The sequence below is a fragment of the Leucopleurus acutus genome, assembly GCF_964270905.1.
Source record: "Leucopleurus acutus genome assembly, chromosome: 2".
NCBI lineage: Eukaryota > Metazoa > Chordata > Mammalia > Artiodactyla > Delphinidae > Leucopleurus > Leucopleurus acutus.
This window is the reverse complement of record NC_139143.1, coordinates 166932546-166950124: the sequence shown is the minus strand read 5'-3', so window position 1 is coordinate 166950124 and position 17579 is coordinate 166932546. Positions and strand designations below refer to the sequence as shown.

Genomic DNA, 17579 nt, shown 5'->3' with positions numbered 1-17579 from the left:
AAGATAGTCAGCTCTTCAAATGATCAGCCCAAATGGCCCAACTGCAGGATGCAGTCGATGCGGGGGGGTGGGGTGGGGAACAGGAGCTGTTGTAAAACAAAACATAAATACTGTCCTCAGAGAGATGCAAGATGGTAATGCATTGACAAAAACAAAAGTAAGCTGTCAAGAGAAATCTGAAAACAAAAAGTGCAGTTTTCTTGAAATAAAAATGAAAACCAAAACAAGATTTCCAAAATAAAGAGGGAGGAATCACAGAATAAATACTGTTGAAAACAGAATTAATGAAAACACAAGACCATTGGCAGAATGCAAATGGGATACGGATCTTTCAAACCACCAGAGGAGAAACAGAACAAATTAAATCAGATCAACTAAAAATAGGAAGAGTTAAAAATAAAAAAAAGCAATAAAAAGCATAATATATTTTGTTTGAAAGAAAGCATAATACATTGGATGTAAAAGAAATGTATAAATCCCTGAACTCTTTCCCCTTTCTTCAAATATACATAGAACATAAGTAAGAAAAAATTCAAAAAGTAACAAGGGCACAATGCAGTAAAAGTGGAACTGATTTAAAAATCATACAAAATATATAACTTAGTAACTTTTAAGACATTCTTAAATACTCAGGTTGAAAAGAAATCTAACCTCAAATTATAGACTAGAAATAAACCCAGCTGAACAGTCTATATGAGAAAAAATAAACTGCCCCATAGAAAAATATACAAAGAGCTTGAAGCAGCAAAGGCAATTAAATACCATCTTGCCCATCAAACTGGTTAACACTGACAGGATTGACAACATAAAGTGATGCTGGGTAGGGAAGCAGGCTTTTGGTAGATGTGTAAATTGCTGCAATAGCTAGAGGGAAATTTGAGGTCATGTATCAAAATTTGCCTTCTAAGAACATATCCTAAGGAACTCATTGGACAACTGTTTAAAGATTCATGTGTAAGGATGTTTACTGGGGCGAAAAACGGAAAATATTCACTTTATCAATAGGGAAGTAGTTAAATAAATTATGGTTGTACAGACAACAGAATTCCCTGTAACCATCAACCAGGATGAGGCTGATCTATATAGATCGCGAGGATAAGATGATGATATATGAGTAAAGGGTAAAACACAAAGCAAGTTACTGAGCCACTCAAAGAGGTGATCTCGTTTTAGCAAGCATGCTTATTGCATTTGCTTTCTGTAGACGCTGGCATACAAAATACCTAAAAGAGGAAGCTGAACAAATGGATATCAGTGGCTATCTTATGTAGGGTGTGCAGAGGAGAACAGAGTAAGACGATGGGGACTTTTGATTTCTACTTTATAAACTTCTTTATGGTTTGTACTCTGAATTTTTAAAAATGAGTATCTCCTTTTTATAAAGAAAAATTCCATAAAGAAATTCTCACTTAAAAAATAATAACTAAGTCTTACTCTGAATAAGGGCAGAAACACAAAAGGGGCTTTTTTGTGTTTGTCTGAATTCTATCTGATTACAAATTCCCTTAACTTTGTGGCCGGTGATTCCAGGGAGGGGTGGCGGGATATGGGGGGCGGTGAGGGAGAGAGAGGAGAGAGGGAGAGAACACGCTAGAGTACAGATGTGCACGAGGACACTGCAGACGCTAGCTGGCACGGCAGCCTGGGGTGGAAGGATCGCAGGAGGAAGGCGGAAGTGTCCCATCACTCCATCCCCATCTTTTGGCCACTCTCCGTGCTGCCTCTGCTCATGTGGCATCAGCTCCTTGGAGGTTGTGTGGCTCCAAGAAGCCTTCCCAATGGAGGGCTGAGGTTATTTTCATCCTCTCCCCGCCATTCCCCACCTCAGGGTCCTCACACACACAGCCAGCAGGCCCCCTCTATAGTTCTTTCTATCTCTGGAGAGAATATTTCCTCTATTTGTCTCGATCCTCTCTTCCTGAGGGCTAGGAAGGGATGCTCTGCTCTCCCCTCCAGCCCACCCCACACCCATCATTCCTGTAAGTGATAACAGTCCTCACGTCTGCTCAGAAATGCCATCACTGAATTCTTGTGCTCTCCCTGTCAGCCGCTCTGAGATCTCTCGGCTCTCCTCCCACCCTTCTCCTAAACCTGAATTCCCGGGGACTGATGGCGCATGTCATGGGTGTGTTAAGGTTACTATGTCATGGAGGAGGTGCACGCCCAAGTACTTAGGCAAGAAGTATCAGGATGTCTACAGTTACCTTTGTGGGATTCAGCCAAAAAAGAAAAAAAAAAAAAGGGACAGAGAGAAAAAAAAGAAAGAGGGCAAATATTCACAGTAGTTGAGTCTAGGTGGGAGGGAAGCAGGTGCTCGGCATACTGCTCGACTTTTCTATTGTACATATCGTATGCTGCACAACAAAAAATAGGGAAACAGAAGAAATCTCAGTTTCCACATTTCTTGAGGCGAGTGAGACCGGCTGGTGTGACTCCTTAAATGTCTCCTGAACTCATCCCTTCTTCTGCATCCTTCTTCTCCATCCTTCTTCTCCATCCCATCGCCACTGGCAGGGTTCAGGTCTCCTCATCCCGACGACACTCTGGAGACGGCCTCCTCCTCACTGGGGTCCCAGACCCCATCTGTCCCCTTCTCCACAAGGCTGCCACGACAGGGCCAAACTCAGCACCACGGCCGCCACGGTCCTCTGTGCTCTGGCCGCATGCAGCCCGCTCCACCGGTTTCATCCCTCACCATGGCCCATCCCTCCACCAGATCTCGGGTGATGCTCCAGCCACGGGGACCAGCTCCTTGAGCCCGCACACCCTGCGTCACCTCTTCTGCCTAGTAGGCCCTTCTGTCCTGCCAACCTTCTTCCTTGGCTACCTGGCAACTCCTCTCCATCCTACACGACTTACTCTAGTGTTTTCATTTCCAGGATAGCCTCTCTGGTCTCCTGTCCAACTGTTCAGTCCCCTGCCCCCTCCTTCCACCACCTCGCTCTGTGTACACGCACATCTCCTCTTTGCCAACAGCGGCCGTGGTCTTATCCATCTGGGCAACGCCAGTGTCTCCCACAGGCACTGCCATGTATTCAGCAGACAGCTATTACATGGAGGAACGAATGAATGAATGAGTAACGTGCAAGGTGGGAACATGGGAACACCTCCTGATTTGTATACGGAGACACCTGTGATGAATTCATTGTTCATTTACTATTTACTGAGGGAACTTCTAGTCATAAATCTACCTTTATATCTGGGTCCTGCTTGCTTCATTCATTCATTCATTCAACACTTGACACTTGTTAAGCCTCTGCCACTGTGCTGAGAGCCAGGAGACTTGTGAAGATGAATCGGGCAGAGAGCGTGGCTCTGGCTGGGGAGCTAAAGCAGGAGCATAAATGGAGGAGAAGAGTGGTCAGTGTCATAAGGGAAATACAGGCCATGGGCAATGGGAACGCAGAAGCGGAGAAAGGACTCCTAGGAGTCTCCTGCGAGTGGACTGGGGGAGACTTCCTGGGTGAGCTGACACGTGCACTTGACTTTGAGGGAGCGAGAGTTGTAGACTTAAGTCTTTGGAGGGAGGGGGGCATTCCGGGGAGGGCAGAGTGGAAACCAAGGCACTGAGCACGGCCGTGAGTACATGTACAGGGGCCACTAGCAATTCAGCTTTGTCACTGAAGAGAAGTGGTGGGAAATAAGGTTGGGAGGTGGGTTGAAGTCCTGACAGCCTTGAAAACCAGGATAAGATGTTCAGCTCCCGTGAGCATGGGTGCCACGCAAGGGTTCTAGTTAGAGTGTGAGTTGACCAGGCACGCTTCCAGAAAGTGATTCCAGAAGCAGTGTGGGATGAAGTTTTGTATTTAACTCAAAACCCCCAAGAGCTCTGCTGACCTCATTTTGCACAGGGCCGAGCTCAAAAACTTGCACGTGGCAAACACTTCATACATTTCTTTAAGTGGACTGGGTCTAAGACCATGTGTACATCAGTGAATGTGCAAACAGCTGTATCTCTGGCAGCAACACACCCGTTCAGCCAGTTCCCCTTCACGGAGACCTTGCCAGGGCAGGGAACCTCTCCCAGCCACACTTCTGCCTCTTGTCTTGACTCCCCACTCTTCCAAAGTCTCAACAGTTCATCCCTGGATTATTGCGACAGACTTCTGACTGGTTTTCTTCCCATGAGCTCCCTCCACTGTAAATAACCCTGCTTAGGAACCTTCCACGGCGCCCTCTTGCTTACTGGCATTTAGCATCCTCCGTAAGCAGGCTGCTTCCTAACCCAGTCTGTCTCCCATTCCTTTCCACATGCATCCCCACGCCAGCCAGACCATTCCTGCTCCAACTGCCTGGTTCAATTCTCTATCCATACCTCATCCATCCTGCCACGCCAACCTCCTCTTTTCCTCACAGCTCCTCTGAACCCAGTTTGCCAGCAGCATCATCTGGTGCGAAGATTCAGAAAGACCTGGATCCACGCCCCAGGCTTTCTGCTTCACTGTGTGAGCTTAGACACACTATGAATTCTCCTGGAATCTCAGTTCTCTCATCTATAAAATGGGAGTAATAAGAATGTCTATTTATTTTTAGGGTTTACTATTCGTAGTACCAGGGCTACTGTGAAGAGTTAATAAGACGTTACGTGTGCCAGGCCCTGTGCTCAATAAGTGGTAAAGCTCTTTTCTTCTCTGACTCTCTGGAACTCCAAAAAGTACTTCCTGTTAGTCAAGCACGTACGTGGAAAGGAAGTTACATTTTGAGGGAATATGTACACAGTACCTGACAGTATGCTGGGCTTTTCTGACTATTGCTTCCACAACTCTAAATCACAAGCATTTTTGTTCTCATTTTACAGATGTAGAAACTCAGACTGAGAAAGGGCAGCAATCTGGGGTCATACAGTTCTAAACTGACCTTTCCTACCATCAGAGAAACAACCACCGAACGATGAATAAATATTTACTATGTTTCAAGCACTGTGCTGAGTACATTACCTGCAGTGTCTCGGTTAGATGCTTTATCCCGAGAAGCCAACATTATAACTCCTACGCCACAGAAGGAGAGGAGAAGAAACTTACCCAAAGTCCTACAAATGGCAAACGGCTGGGCTGGGATTCACGCCTATGCCCTCAGCGGCTGTGCGGACGCCATACTGCCTAGGCCAGTGAATTGTCTGAACTTGGATTGCAGCCCTGTGATGCCGAGGCTGGCCTTTTCAGGTTTTCCATGGGCCCCGGCCTGAGCCTGGGGTCACAGCAACCACTGTTGCTCACCAGGGCCTCCAGGTGAGGTGGGCAGGGCCAGCCACTGGCTGGTGGACTGGTGGTGACTACCCTGAACAGCTGGCAACGGTTCCTCTGCTGGCCCTGGCACTTACCCGATGGTGCAGCCGGCATTGGCCTCGATGGTCCAGATGCAGTTGAGGTTGTGCTCGTAGGGAGCTGGATACCCGGGTGACAGCACCTGCCCCCACTCCTCTCCTTTCACCGTCCCGCCACACTCGGCTGAAAGAGATCCCAGAAGAGTGAGTTCAGGGGGTGACCTGTGCTCACAGCGGCCACCCACTGGCTCCTCCGGCCTGTGTGCCGGGGTCCCTCTCGTTCATTCCAGGTGGCTGAGTGCAGCACAGAGAAAGGCCCTTGGACGAGACTTGTATCCAGGATCTACAAAAGCCCTTACAGCTCAACGATGAAAAGACAGAGTTCAGTTAAAAAATTGGCGAAGCCTTTGAACAGACATTTCTGCAAAGAAAGTATACAAATGGCCAAGAAGCACAAGAAAAGATGTGTAACATCATTAGTCATTGGGGAAACGTAAATCAAACCCACAGTGAGATCCCACTTCATAACCTCTAGGATGGTCATAACCAAAAAGACAGACTAACGTGTAGGTGGGGATGTGGAGAAACTGGAACCCTCAGACATCGCTGGTGGGGGTGCAAAATGGTGCAGCTACTCTGGAAGACAGTTTCCTATATAGGTCCTCAAAATGTTGCCCTATGACCCCAGCAGTTTTGCTCTTGGATACATACTCAAGAGAAACGAAAACGTATGTTCAGATGAAAACTTGTACACGAATGACCATTGCAGCATTATTCGTAATATCCTGAAAAGGGAAATGACCCAAATGTCCATCAGCTGTTGAACAGATTCACAAATGTGGTATACCCGTACCATGGAATATTACCTGGTCGTAAAAAAGAATGAGGTACTGATACACGATACAACGTGGATGAACGTAATGCTGAAAACGTTATGCTGTGTTAGAGAAGCCAGGCGCGAAAAGCCACATACTGTGTGTTTCTATTTATATAAAATATCTAGAACAGACAAATCTACAGAGACAGAAAGTACATTTGTAGTTGCCAAGGCCTGACGAGGAGTGGCAGTGGGAGGGATTGCTAATGGGTATGGGGTTCCTTCTGGGGAGACAAGATGTTCAAAAATTAGATTGTGGTGATGGTTGTCCCACCCTGTGACTACACTGAAAAGCAGTGAGTGCTACACTTTAAAGGGGCCAACTGTATGGTACGTGAAGTCTATCTCATTAAAGCTATTACAAAAACGGTCCCTGGGGGTAGGGCTGATGGCCCACTCTGTGACCAGATCTTTGAGGTCTCCTGAGAAGGCACAGACATGTGAACCTGGTCACTGACGGGAACTGGGCCTGTGTCACGTGGCTGGAGCACAAGGCGTGGCGTCTTTCCTCCGGAGACCTGGAGGAAGAGGCGGCCACAGTGTGTGCCCTGCGCCCTGACAGACGCACATTCACGGCAAGTGGCAGCACAGAGGAGGAGGTGATCGGTTTCCTCCAGCGCAGGGCAGGGAGAGGCGGGCGGGTGGGTGGGAGGCGTAGGCTGGGGAGGCCGACAGGGAAGAGTACTGCGAACCTCCTTGGGGGTGGGAAACAGCATGGCAGCTTGGGGGACGGGGTATGAGATGGGGCCTGGAGGGAGGCAGGGCTGGAAAGCTGGGCGAGCATCGTTCATCGGAGGGCACTGCACAGAACTGCAGTGTTTATGCACGAGAGTAAATTGATCACTTTACACACTAGTGCCCTTTACACATTAGAGAGAATGCTCCTGTGGCAGTGTGAAGGGGCACAGAGGGGTGGACCTAGAGGCAGGGCACCAGTGAAGAGGTCCATCTCCCCGTCAGAGCAGCCCTCCAGGTCACAGGCTGGCCTTCTTCCTCCCCACGTCTCATCTGCCTCTGAGCCCCAGGGCTCAGGTGCTTTTCACACCTGCCCCCCCTCTGCCCCCACTGTTAGAGTCGTGGCTCAGGCCCTTACCATCTCTAGGGTGGCAGAGTTGCGTGCCCCCCAGCAGTGCCACCAGAAGGACCTTTCTAAAATACACACTGGCCATATCACTGCTTGCTTTCCTCCTTCCCAGAGTGAAGTCCAAACTCCTTAGGAGAGCCCATCAAGTCCCCCGGAGAGGCTCCCTTTGGCCTTTTCTGGCCCCGTCCTGGCACCCCTTGGTCCAGCCAAGTGTGATAAACTCCACAAGCCCAGGCACACTGGGCCTCTTCAGGCCTCTCCTTGGACTGACAAGTCGCCCAACATCTTCCCCATGAAACCTTTTGTGACACCCTCCCCTCCTCACATCGAGTTGACACTATCCTCTTTTGTGTCTCCATTATAACATGAACTGGTTTTTATCACAGACGTGTAACAGGTTATTAAAATCTACCTCCTTCACTCCTCAGCAGCAGGAACCTTGTCTTACTTATATTTGTACATCAAGTGCCTAGCATGGTGTTTGGCACATCACAGATGCTTTAACAAGGGTTTATTGAATGAATAGGTGGGTGGATGATCAAATGAACGAGAGAAGCTTACTGCTTCCCAGGCGAGTTACTATGAAGGGTCTGAATCAAGGGAGCACGAGAGAAGATGAAGAGATCTGTTGCAAAGCTTTTTAGGAAAGATCTGATTAAGCAAGATCTTAGAAGTAGGAGATGAGGGGATCAAAGTCACACATGGGAGACTGACCTTCATCTGTTGCTACAAAGGACCCATCAAGTGTCTCTTGGGCCCCATGGCTTGCCCCGGGCCCACTAAGGCAGGGCGGGGGAGGGGCCCTCTGCAGTGAGCCTGCGCACGAGACCGGGCCCTTTCTTCCTGCGTAACTACCCCCGTGTTGACGTTGGGGTGGGAGATGCCAACCTGAATGAGAGATGTCGGGCTGCACAGGCCGGCAGCAGAGAGCAGGGTGTGGATAGGAGGATGAGCTGTAAGTTGTGGGGAGGAAGCCTTTCTGGCTCCACAAATAGCAGAGGCAGCTAGAAACGGGCCAGGACATTATCCCTGCCCCTGCGCTGTAGCTTCCTTCCGTATTCCCGATGCGACAGCCCCTTCTGCTTCCCAGAGGCAAGTGTTTGGAGGCAGGGGCACCAGCAGCATTTCCTCGGGGCAAGACTGCTCCTTCCTCAGGGGTCACTTTATCTGGGGACGGACAGGGGGGCAGGGGGAGCCAGGTGGCTGGCATGCAGCAGATTTACCAACAAGACCCTAAGACTCTCGTCTTTCTGGTCTTCTCCCCTATCCCCATCCTACAGCCCTGGCTGCTTCGTTTGGGCTGTAGCATCCACTCATCCACAAAGAAAACAGCTGGATGTTGACCACGATCAAGTCCATCACAACACGACATGTGTAAAACTATACACACGTAATCCCAAACACACAGCCTCCCTCCCCTTCGTGGGGCCTGAGGGAGTCTCGGTGGGGAAGCCCTCTGAGGTTCAAAGTGTAAGTACCCTCACTAGCACTGCTTGAGTGGATTCTCTAAGTTTGGTCCAACTGGCAGATCAGATACTCAGAAGGACCTTACGGTGGAGCTTTTTGCAAAGTGGACAAGTGTCTTGCAGTGGGAGCCATCACCTCCTCCACATTTCATTTGCTTCGGCTTGCCTGTGGCATCGTACTGCTGTCTGTTCATGCCTGTGTCTCCCTCACTGGCCTGGGAGCTGCTTTTCCCTGTATCCCCAGTGCCTGACAGAGGGCCTGGCACATGAATGAAACAAGGGGACAAAAACAGGGAAGCAGGGAGGAAGGGATGGGGCGTGCCTGTGGATGAGGTCTACTTGAGCAGACAGAGGAAGATTCTAGAGGCCACTGTCCTGATCTACCCACAGTCAGGTTTGAAATCCTCACCGTTAGACCCTCTGTTGGGTAGCGATGTCGAAGGTCCTGTTAACGTGTAGTCGCCTGGGGTAAAGAACATCGCTCCTACCTCCCCGCCTGTGGGTGGCGTCTACCCATCCTTTCAAGTCTCAGTTGAAATATCACCTCCTAGGCACAACTTCCTCGAGTTCCCTCAACGCTTTGGTACTTACTCTTTTCACCGTGCTTATCTTGTATTATAATGACCTGTTTATGTGTCTCTTCTCCTTGCCAGGGTATGGACTCCCCAAGGGCAGGCAGAATGCTTTAGTCTTTCCTTTTTTATTTCTCCGCCTCTGTACATACCCAAACATGCACCTGCGAGGACTCTGGCAGGTGGCGCTTAGTAGGCACTTAAACGTTCTCCCGGTGGATGGTTTGTCCTTGTAAGATTAACCAGAGCTGCACAGCCATGCTGAGGTTGTGAGCCATGGGGCAGGAGACGGAGAGAGGGAAAGGTGTGGTGTACGGGGCTGGGGATACAGGACAAAGCAGCGTGGTGGAATCCCGGTCAGCAGGGAGGGTCACACGCGCAGTGAGGCGGGGGGTGAGAGGTGGAAAGGCCACACAGACAGACGGACGGGTGTTGCCTATTTCCCACCTCTGCCTTGAACCAGGCTTCTCTTGTCCTGTGACACAGGGATGAAGCTTCCAGAGAGCCTGTGCTGACATGCTGGAAGCGCCACAGGCTTAAGAAGGTGCTAGTTCATTATCTTATTCTTTCCTAAGTGTGAGATAGATGCTAGCTCATGATCTGACTCTCAAGAACAAGACAGATGTTAGTTCATGACCTGACTCTTTCAACATTCCGGAAAAGGAAGCATGAGCCCCATTTTGCCTATGGGGAAACTGAGGCCAGAGTGAGCTGGAGACTCATCTGAGACTTGGCATTGAAGGAACCCCTGGAACCAGGCAAAAAGTCCACCTCTTCCTTCTAACTGACCCTCCCACCTCTCCACCAAGAGAGGATTACGATTCTGAGGGCATGACCTGGCTCTGGTCCCGCTTGCTAAATGTATGACAGTGGCAAGCCACCGCCTGGCCTTGCTGTCGTGCAGGTGTAATAAGGTGTGAGAGTGAGGACATGCGGAAGGGTGGGCAGGGCCAGCCATGACTCCGGTGAACAGGACGGTTCAGACGGCCCCAAGGCCCTGGAGTGTGAGGGCCAACGGGAGACCCTTAATGAGACCAGAGCTGGGTACTCGGGGTTAGGGGACACCCGAGGGGGGTCACCTGAAGAGCAAGAGGCCTCCTACCGACACAAGTGGGGAGCGGCCGGTCCCAGGTCCTGCGCTCCCCGCTCAGACACAGCAGCGCCTCACTGCCCCGCAGGCTGTACCCAGGGTCACAGCCGAAGGACACAGAGCTCCCTGCGAAATGGCCTCCATCGCGAACCTTGTAGCCAAACTGGGGGGTTCCTGGGTCTTCACATTTGATGAGTTCAAAACCTGGGGGTGAGAGAAGAGATAAGGGTGATCAAGACGTGTCATGGCACACACCACACCCCGCCCTCCCCACCCCCCCCACCAAGAGCACGCATCCTTAAGGAAGCCCCCCGGCACAGGCCCCTGGGTCCTGATGGAGACGCCCCTCGGGGTGCCACATGGTGAGGGTCTGTTCGTTCTCCCTGTTGCTATATGTACATGACTTCAGTTATTTCTCCCAGGACAGCTTTTAATAGTTTTCAGGTATAGAGTCCGGATTTCCTATTTTTTTTTGTTGGTTTGACCCCATAGCATTTTGGTAGCGGGAGCTGCTCTTCCCATCTTGTTAACTGAGACAGTCTGATGGGAGAGTGTACTATGGAAAAGTCACTCTAAATGTATGTTTCAAAGCTCAATTTTGTCCTGCTTAAATACACTCTATTGAACGAGCCTGGAGAAGGAGACCTCTGTGAGCTTACACAGAGCTCCTAGGGCACGGTGGCCGCCTGTGTTAGCTCTCACTTGTTATTCACAGGTCTTACCGGGAGGGGTAACTGTGCATTGCACAGCTGAGAATATTGACTCGGGAAGGTCACACAAATTGTTCCAAAGTCACACAATCTCAGATGATAGAAACGGCATTTGAATATGACTCTGTTTAATCCTCCTCCACTGATGGGCCTGCTGTAACAGCACAGACCCTACACACCCAGGCAAGAGGAATCTCGAGTGCACTCATCGGTTTTCTTATTTTAACAGCTTTATTGAGGCATAACTTACATACTAAACGCTCCCCCAACTAAAGTATATCATTCAGTGCCTTTTAGTTTATTCACAGAGTTGTGCAACTAACATTGCAATCGACTTTAGGACATTTTCATCACCTCAAAGAGAAGGTGATTTCCCCTCAACTCCCTCATCCCCAGGCAACTAACAGATTTCCTTCTGTCTCTATGGAACTGCCTCTTCTGGACAGTTCATATAAATGGTTCATGCAATACATGTGTCTACAGGTACCGTGACAGGCTTCTTTCACTTCTCATCATGTGTCCAAGGGTCACCCACATTGTAGCATGGATCAGAACTGGATCCTTTTCTATGGCCAAATAATAGCCCATTGTATGGAGGGACACGTCCCATTTTACTTATCCATTTATCAGTTGATGGATATTCACTGGCTTTTAAAATAGGCTACAAAAGCACATTTCTTTGTAGCTACGGGGCAAGGAGAAGCTCAAATAGATGAATAAAATAGCTGTGAAGCCGAAGTACGGAGATGTCATCCCAAGTACTCTGGGGCTGTGTACACACCTCGGTGCTTTCTGTTTTTGAAATCTCAGGAGTAAAGGAGAAAGTTAAAATCAGGAAAAAAGGGAAAGAATCAAGCCTCGACTCTTTAGGGAGTAGTAAAAGAGAACCTAATTATACATTAGTGCTTGCATTTTTTACATCTGACTGTAGCTGAACATTAGTTCATAACTGTCATCATGAGGAAAGGCTATCTTTGGTTGCTTTAATTCAAAGGCTCAGCGCTTATTGTTTTTAGTGAGTAAATGGTGATTAGTGAGTCAAAGGTGTGCTGTGACTCTCAGCTAAGTTACTCACAGGTGTAACCATGGAGCTGTACGCCAAGTGGCAGCTTATCCAAATCATGGGCACAATGCCTTAGGGGAAACAGTCAGCTAAGCACACACCAGTTAGAGAAAATCAAACCCACTAACTGATGGGTGATGTCCCAGAGCCCAGCCTCTCTGTGTGTGGAACCGGGGAAAGCCCGATTTCACTGTCCACTCAGATGAGAAAAAGACTTACTGGAAAACTGCAGCTCAAAGCCCTTGCTGGTGTTCTCAGCATCAGAAATGAAATCAAGCCACAGACTGCTGGACGTGCTGTTCAATGTCACCCCCAGCATCTCAGAGCGGCTGAACACCCCCAGCAAACGGGCGGAGTTGTTGTTGCCATCGTAGACCTGGACACGGGAGAGACCCCAACCCCACATCAGCATGGCCTTATCTTGAACAAGGGTTTCCCACCCAACAGCCCACATTCCCAGAGTTTAGCACTGATAACAACTGTTAGAGGGACAGTCAGTCATCAGATGCAAGGAAGACAGCAGAGTGGAGTTGCCACCGGGTGAGTTACCAGCCCCGCTAGCCTACTTGGTACCAGTTCTGTGCCCAGCCCATCTCGGTGTGAATCATACCCCTAGGAACTGGTTGCTGTTCTAACCTTTCCAGAGGAGATCTGGTCTTAGTTCCCCCACCCCCAGATGGTACCAGCTTACTCTTCAGCAGCTTGGGGAGACCAGGTTGGGGCTGCCTGAGTGCCCAAACCATCTGTTTCTGCAGACAGGCAGGCTGCAAGCATTTGACTTTTCTGCATTGCTAAACACTCCATCCTGCCCTTCCAGGAGATGAGACAATCGTCCTCCTCCCTAATCCCACCCCACTGTGGCAGTGGCCTCAGTCTCACACTCTGCTGGACATGACCCCTAGGATCCAGCAGGATGGAGTTAAAATGTCCAGCGTGTCAGGTGTCATGGTATCTTCCCCTTCCCCAAGCTCAGTCTCTGCCCCTTCCCTCCTAAAATGAGGGCTCCAACGAGGGCTGGAGCAAGCCAGGGGTGGAATCGTGCAGGCATCTGGCTTCCCTGACTCCCATCTGTCCCCTGAACTGCTGAGCACCAGCAAAGACAAGAATCATCAGAATAATGAACTGGCTCCCCGGGTTCCTAGGTTGCTGCTCCTTTCCAGATAACTGTGCAAATAACAACAGAGTTTGTGATTGAGTGAGGGACGCCCTGTTGCTTTGGTAAACATCAAAGATGGGATCTATGGGTGGGCGATGAATATTTGTGCGCGGCACAGGATGTGGTACCAGCTGCCAGCAAATTGGAACAATATTTCCATTCTTTCTACTATTCATGAAGCAAAGCTTTCTAAAAGAAGCCACCCTTCAAGCTAACAGTGCTGTATATCAGAGATTTGTTTAGGCCCCTGGGAGCTTCAAAAGTCTGTTTCCAGATCCTATGTGCAATTGTTTTATATTGCTGATAGACTGGGAGAATTCCAGAGTGCCAGCAGACATAGACATGACACCAGTTCAAAGAGTTCAGCCCACTGCTGCATCCAGATTGTTATAAAAAGAGTTTTATATTTTTGGGGGGCTTCCCTGGTGGCGCAGTGGTTGGGAGTCCGCCTGCCGATGCAGGGGATGCGGGTTCGTGCCCCGGTCCGGGAGGATCCCACATGCCGTGGAGCGGCTGGGCCCGTGAGCCATGGCCGCTGAGTCTGCGCGTCCGGAGCCTGTGCTCCGCAACGGGAGAGGCCACAACAGTGAGAGGCCCACGTACCGCAAAAAACAAAAAAACCATATATTTTCTAATTAACTGATCAAGGCATTAATCATCAACACTTGCTAGCATCACAATAAGAGAGACAGCCAGACATCATGTGCTTGTTAATGGAAGACACACCAATACCTATGGTGTCATTTTGCCAAAAAAACATCAAACCTGAATCAGATCAAGCCACTGGATCCAATTTCCAACTTATAGGAAATATGGAGGACAGAGGGACATATGAAATGAATACATTACAAATAAACAAGTTACACATAAATTACAAGGGAGTAAAAAAGAAGAGATGGAGGTAAAACCTAAAGACTAAAAAAATACTTGAGGCAACTAATCCAATATGTACAAGTTATTTGGATCCTGATTCAAATAAACTGTAAATTTAAAAAATATTACATTTATGAGATAATTGGAAATTTATACACTCACTAGATATATTATGGTATTAAGAAATTGTTGTTAATCAATAAAAGTATAATGGAAATAGGATTTTTTCCTTAATTTCAAAGCATAATTCATCTTAATTCATTAAGAATATTTTTGTTCTTAATATGTCATTATGATAAAATATTCATTGCAGGAAACTTATAACACAGAAAAGCACGAAGAAACTGAAGGCAACTTTCAGCACTCATAACATTTTCGTGACTATCTTTCTAGGCTTTGTTCTATGCATATCTTTCCTTATATAGTTTTTAAATTTATATTTTTATAAAAGCAAGATCAAACTATAGATACTATATGGTAACCTGCTCTTTCACTTAATATAATGTGTATATTTTTCAAATCATTAAATATTTTTTCCACAACAGCACTTAAACAGCTGTAGAAATTACCATCATAAAATTAACCCAACCCACAATATAATCATTTGCATATCACTGTCCAGAATATGGGGAATATGTGCCCTGGCACATAAGACGCACTCAACAAATGTACGATAAATAAATAAACCAATATTTTCTTTCAGTAATTTTGTTCGTAAATCCACCTGGAATTTTGGAATATGGTATAAGATATATTTTCTTCCTGGTTGATTAGCCATTTTTAACAAAACCCTGTTTGTAAATATTCCACTCATCACCAACTTTAAATCCAACTTTATCACATATATAGTTATATAAATTTTTTTGTTCAACTTTCTATTCTACTGCAGTTATCTATTTGCCTATTCCTGTGCATGATCTAAACTGTTTTAATTATTGTAGCTTTGTAATATATTTAAATATTTGGTAGGATGAGTCCCCTCACATTTGTCTTCTTTTAATTTAAAAAATTGTCTTCCCATGTTTATTCTCTTAGATAAACTCAAGAAGAATTTTCTCAATTTAAGAGAAACAACTACTCCCAATCCCTCCAAAAGACCCAAAACAACTTGTATAATTCTGACTGATTAATATTAAATGCCTGGATTGATAAGAAAGAAAACATATCTATATGATAGTAAATCTTCCTATCCATATACATGACATCTGGCTCCATTTTAATCAAGTTGTCTTTCATATCTCTCAGTAAAATTCTGTACTTACTCCTGGGCATTTTTATATTTTTTATTGATACTGGGAACTGGGCCCTTGTATACATTTATTTCCTAACAGAATATTGCTTGTCCATAAGAAAATTGCTTTGATGGTCCAGTTCGTCATTATATACAGGTGATGGATTTATCCCTGACAAATCCAAGAGAATCTATACACACCCATTACATCTAACCTTCTTTCTTTCTTTTTATCTATTATAGGTTTCCACTTTTTTCAGCTTTATTGAAGTGTAACAGATGAATAAAAATTCCATATATTTAAGGTGTACAAATCAAATTTATTTATTTATTTATTTATTTATTTATGGTTGAGTTGGGTCTTCATTGCTGCGCACAGGCTTTCTGTAGTTGTGGCACGCAGGGCCTACTCTTCGTTGCGGTGTGCGGGCTTCTCACTGCGGTGGCCTCTCCTGTTGCGGAGCACAGTCTCCAGGCATGCAGGCTTCAGTAGTTGTGGCACACAGGTTCAGTAGTTGTGGCTCATGGGCTCTAGAGCGCAGGCTTAGTAGTTGAGGCGCACAGGCTTAGCTGCTCCGCGGCATGTGGGATCCTTCCGGACCAGGGATCGAACCCGTGTCCCCTGCATTGGCAGGCGGATTCTTAACCACTGCGCCACCAGGGAAGTCCCATACAACTTGATTTTTGATATGCACATACCACTACATCTAATAAGACAGTTCAGCAAGATGGCTGCCTTCAAAATGAATATGCTAAATGGATAGCTTTTAACACACAGTTTCAATGTAACATTCCTATGAACAATGCTGCATGCATGTCTGCTTACACACAGGTGCTCAAGTTTCCCTAGGGCATATATCTAGAACTAAAACAGCGAAGAGAAGCAGGTTACACATGGAAGGCACATCTTCAACTTTGTTAGATGTTGTCAGACTGCTCTCCAAAGAGTAATACCAATTTAATCTCTCACTAGCAACGCGTGACAGCTTTCATTGCTTTATATCTTCACCAACACTTGATAGTTTCAGGCACTCTAAAATTTTCCAATATGATGGGTGTGAAATGGTATCCCATTTGAATTTGTATGTCCATGATTATCACTGAAGTGGAATATCTTTTTGTATGTTTATCAATTCTACTTTCCTATTCTGTGAATTGCCTATTCATAGCCTTTGCTCAGCCCTGAATATGAAACCTCCCTGCATTTATTTTAGTTTTATGTCCTTCAGTATAAAGTTTTATAATTTCCTCAGTAAAGATTATACACATTTTCGTTAGGCTTATTCCTAGGTGTCTTACAGTTTTTGTTTCTATTATGAGACCTTCTCCCCACCTCTGAATACATGTTTGAATTGGTTGTAGAAACACCAGCAGCTTTGCTAAATTGTCTTATTGGTCTGATAGGTTATCAGCTGGTTGTTTTATAGTTTCCAAATAAGAGACAATTTGGATATTCTCTTCTAATTGTTACAGTTTCTTTGTTCTTTTCTTTGTATAATTGCAGTGGCTTGGATCTGAACACTATTGGTGGTAGCAGAACTGGTGTTGTTCCTGACTTTACTGGGAATCCTTAGAAGTTTTGTCATTAAGTATAATGTTTGTTATACGTGTTGGCAGAAAATTTTTATTAGATTAAGAAAGTTCTGTCCATAGCTTTATGAGATATTTTTAAAAACCATGACTCAGTACTGAATTTCATCACATGATGTTTCGGGACACTTCGGCAGGATCATGTATTTTTCTCTCCTAATCTGTTTATAGGATGAAATTGCTGATATTGGACCGCTTTTGACCTACAAAAATGACAATTTCATATGGGTTGCCCAATAAAGACAATTAGGAGCTTTTGTAATGTTGACACATCCTTACGTTCCTGGAATCCATCCTATTGGTCATTTTTGTTTTAATGCACAGCTAGATTCAACATGATACTGTATTTAGGATTTTTTGTTGTTGTTGTTGTTGTTGTTGCGGTACGGGGGCCTCTCACTGCTGTGGCCTCTCCTGTTGTGGACCACAGGCTCTGGACACGCAGGCTCAGCGGCCATGGCTCACGGGCCCAGCCGCTCCGCGGCATGTGGGATCTTCCCGGACCGGGGCACGAACCCGTGTCCCCTGCATCGGCAGGCGGACTCTCAACCACTGCACCACCAGGGAAGCCCTGTATTTAGGATTTTTAGATCTATGGTCATAA

General features: G+C 46.8%; 1 protein-coding gene across 1 annotated transcript in view; it reads right to left on the bottom strand.

The window, feature by feature from the left end:
- Positions 1-17579, bottom strand: part of CSMD2 (CUB and Sushi multiple domains 2) — a gene marked incomplete at both ends in the record, with an annotated part of 666422 nt that overhangs the window by 187803 nt on the left and 461040 nt on the right. Inside the window, 3 exon segments of the mRNA XM_082863599.1 lie at positions 5321-5447; positions 10365-10556; positions 12345-12501. Of these exon segments, the coding sequence (XP_082719725.1) occupies positions 5321-5447; positions 10365-10556; positions 12345-12501 (476 nt within the window).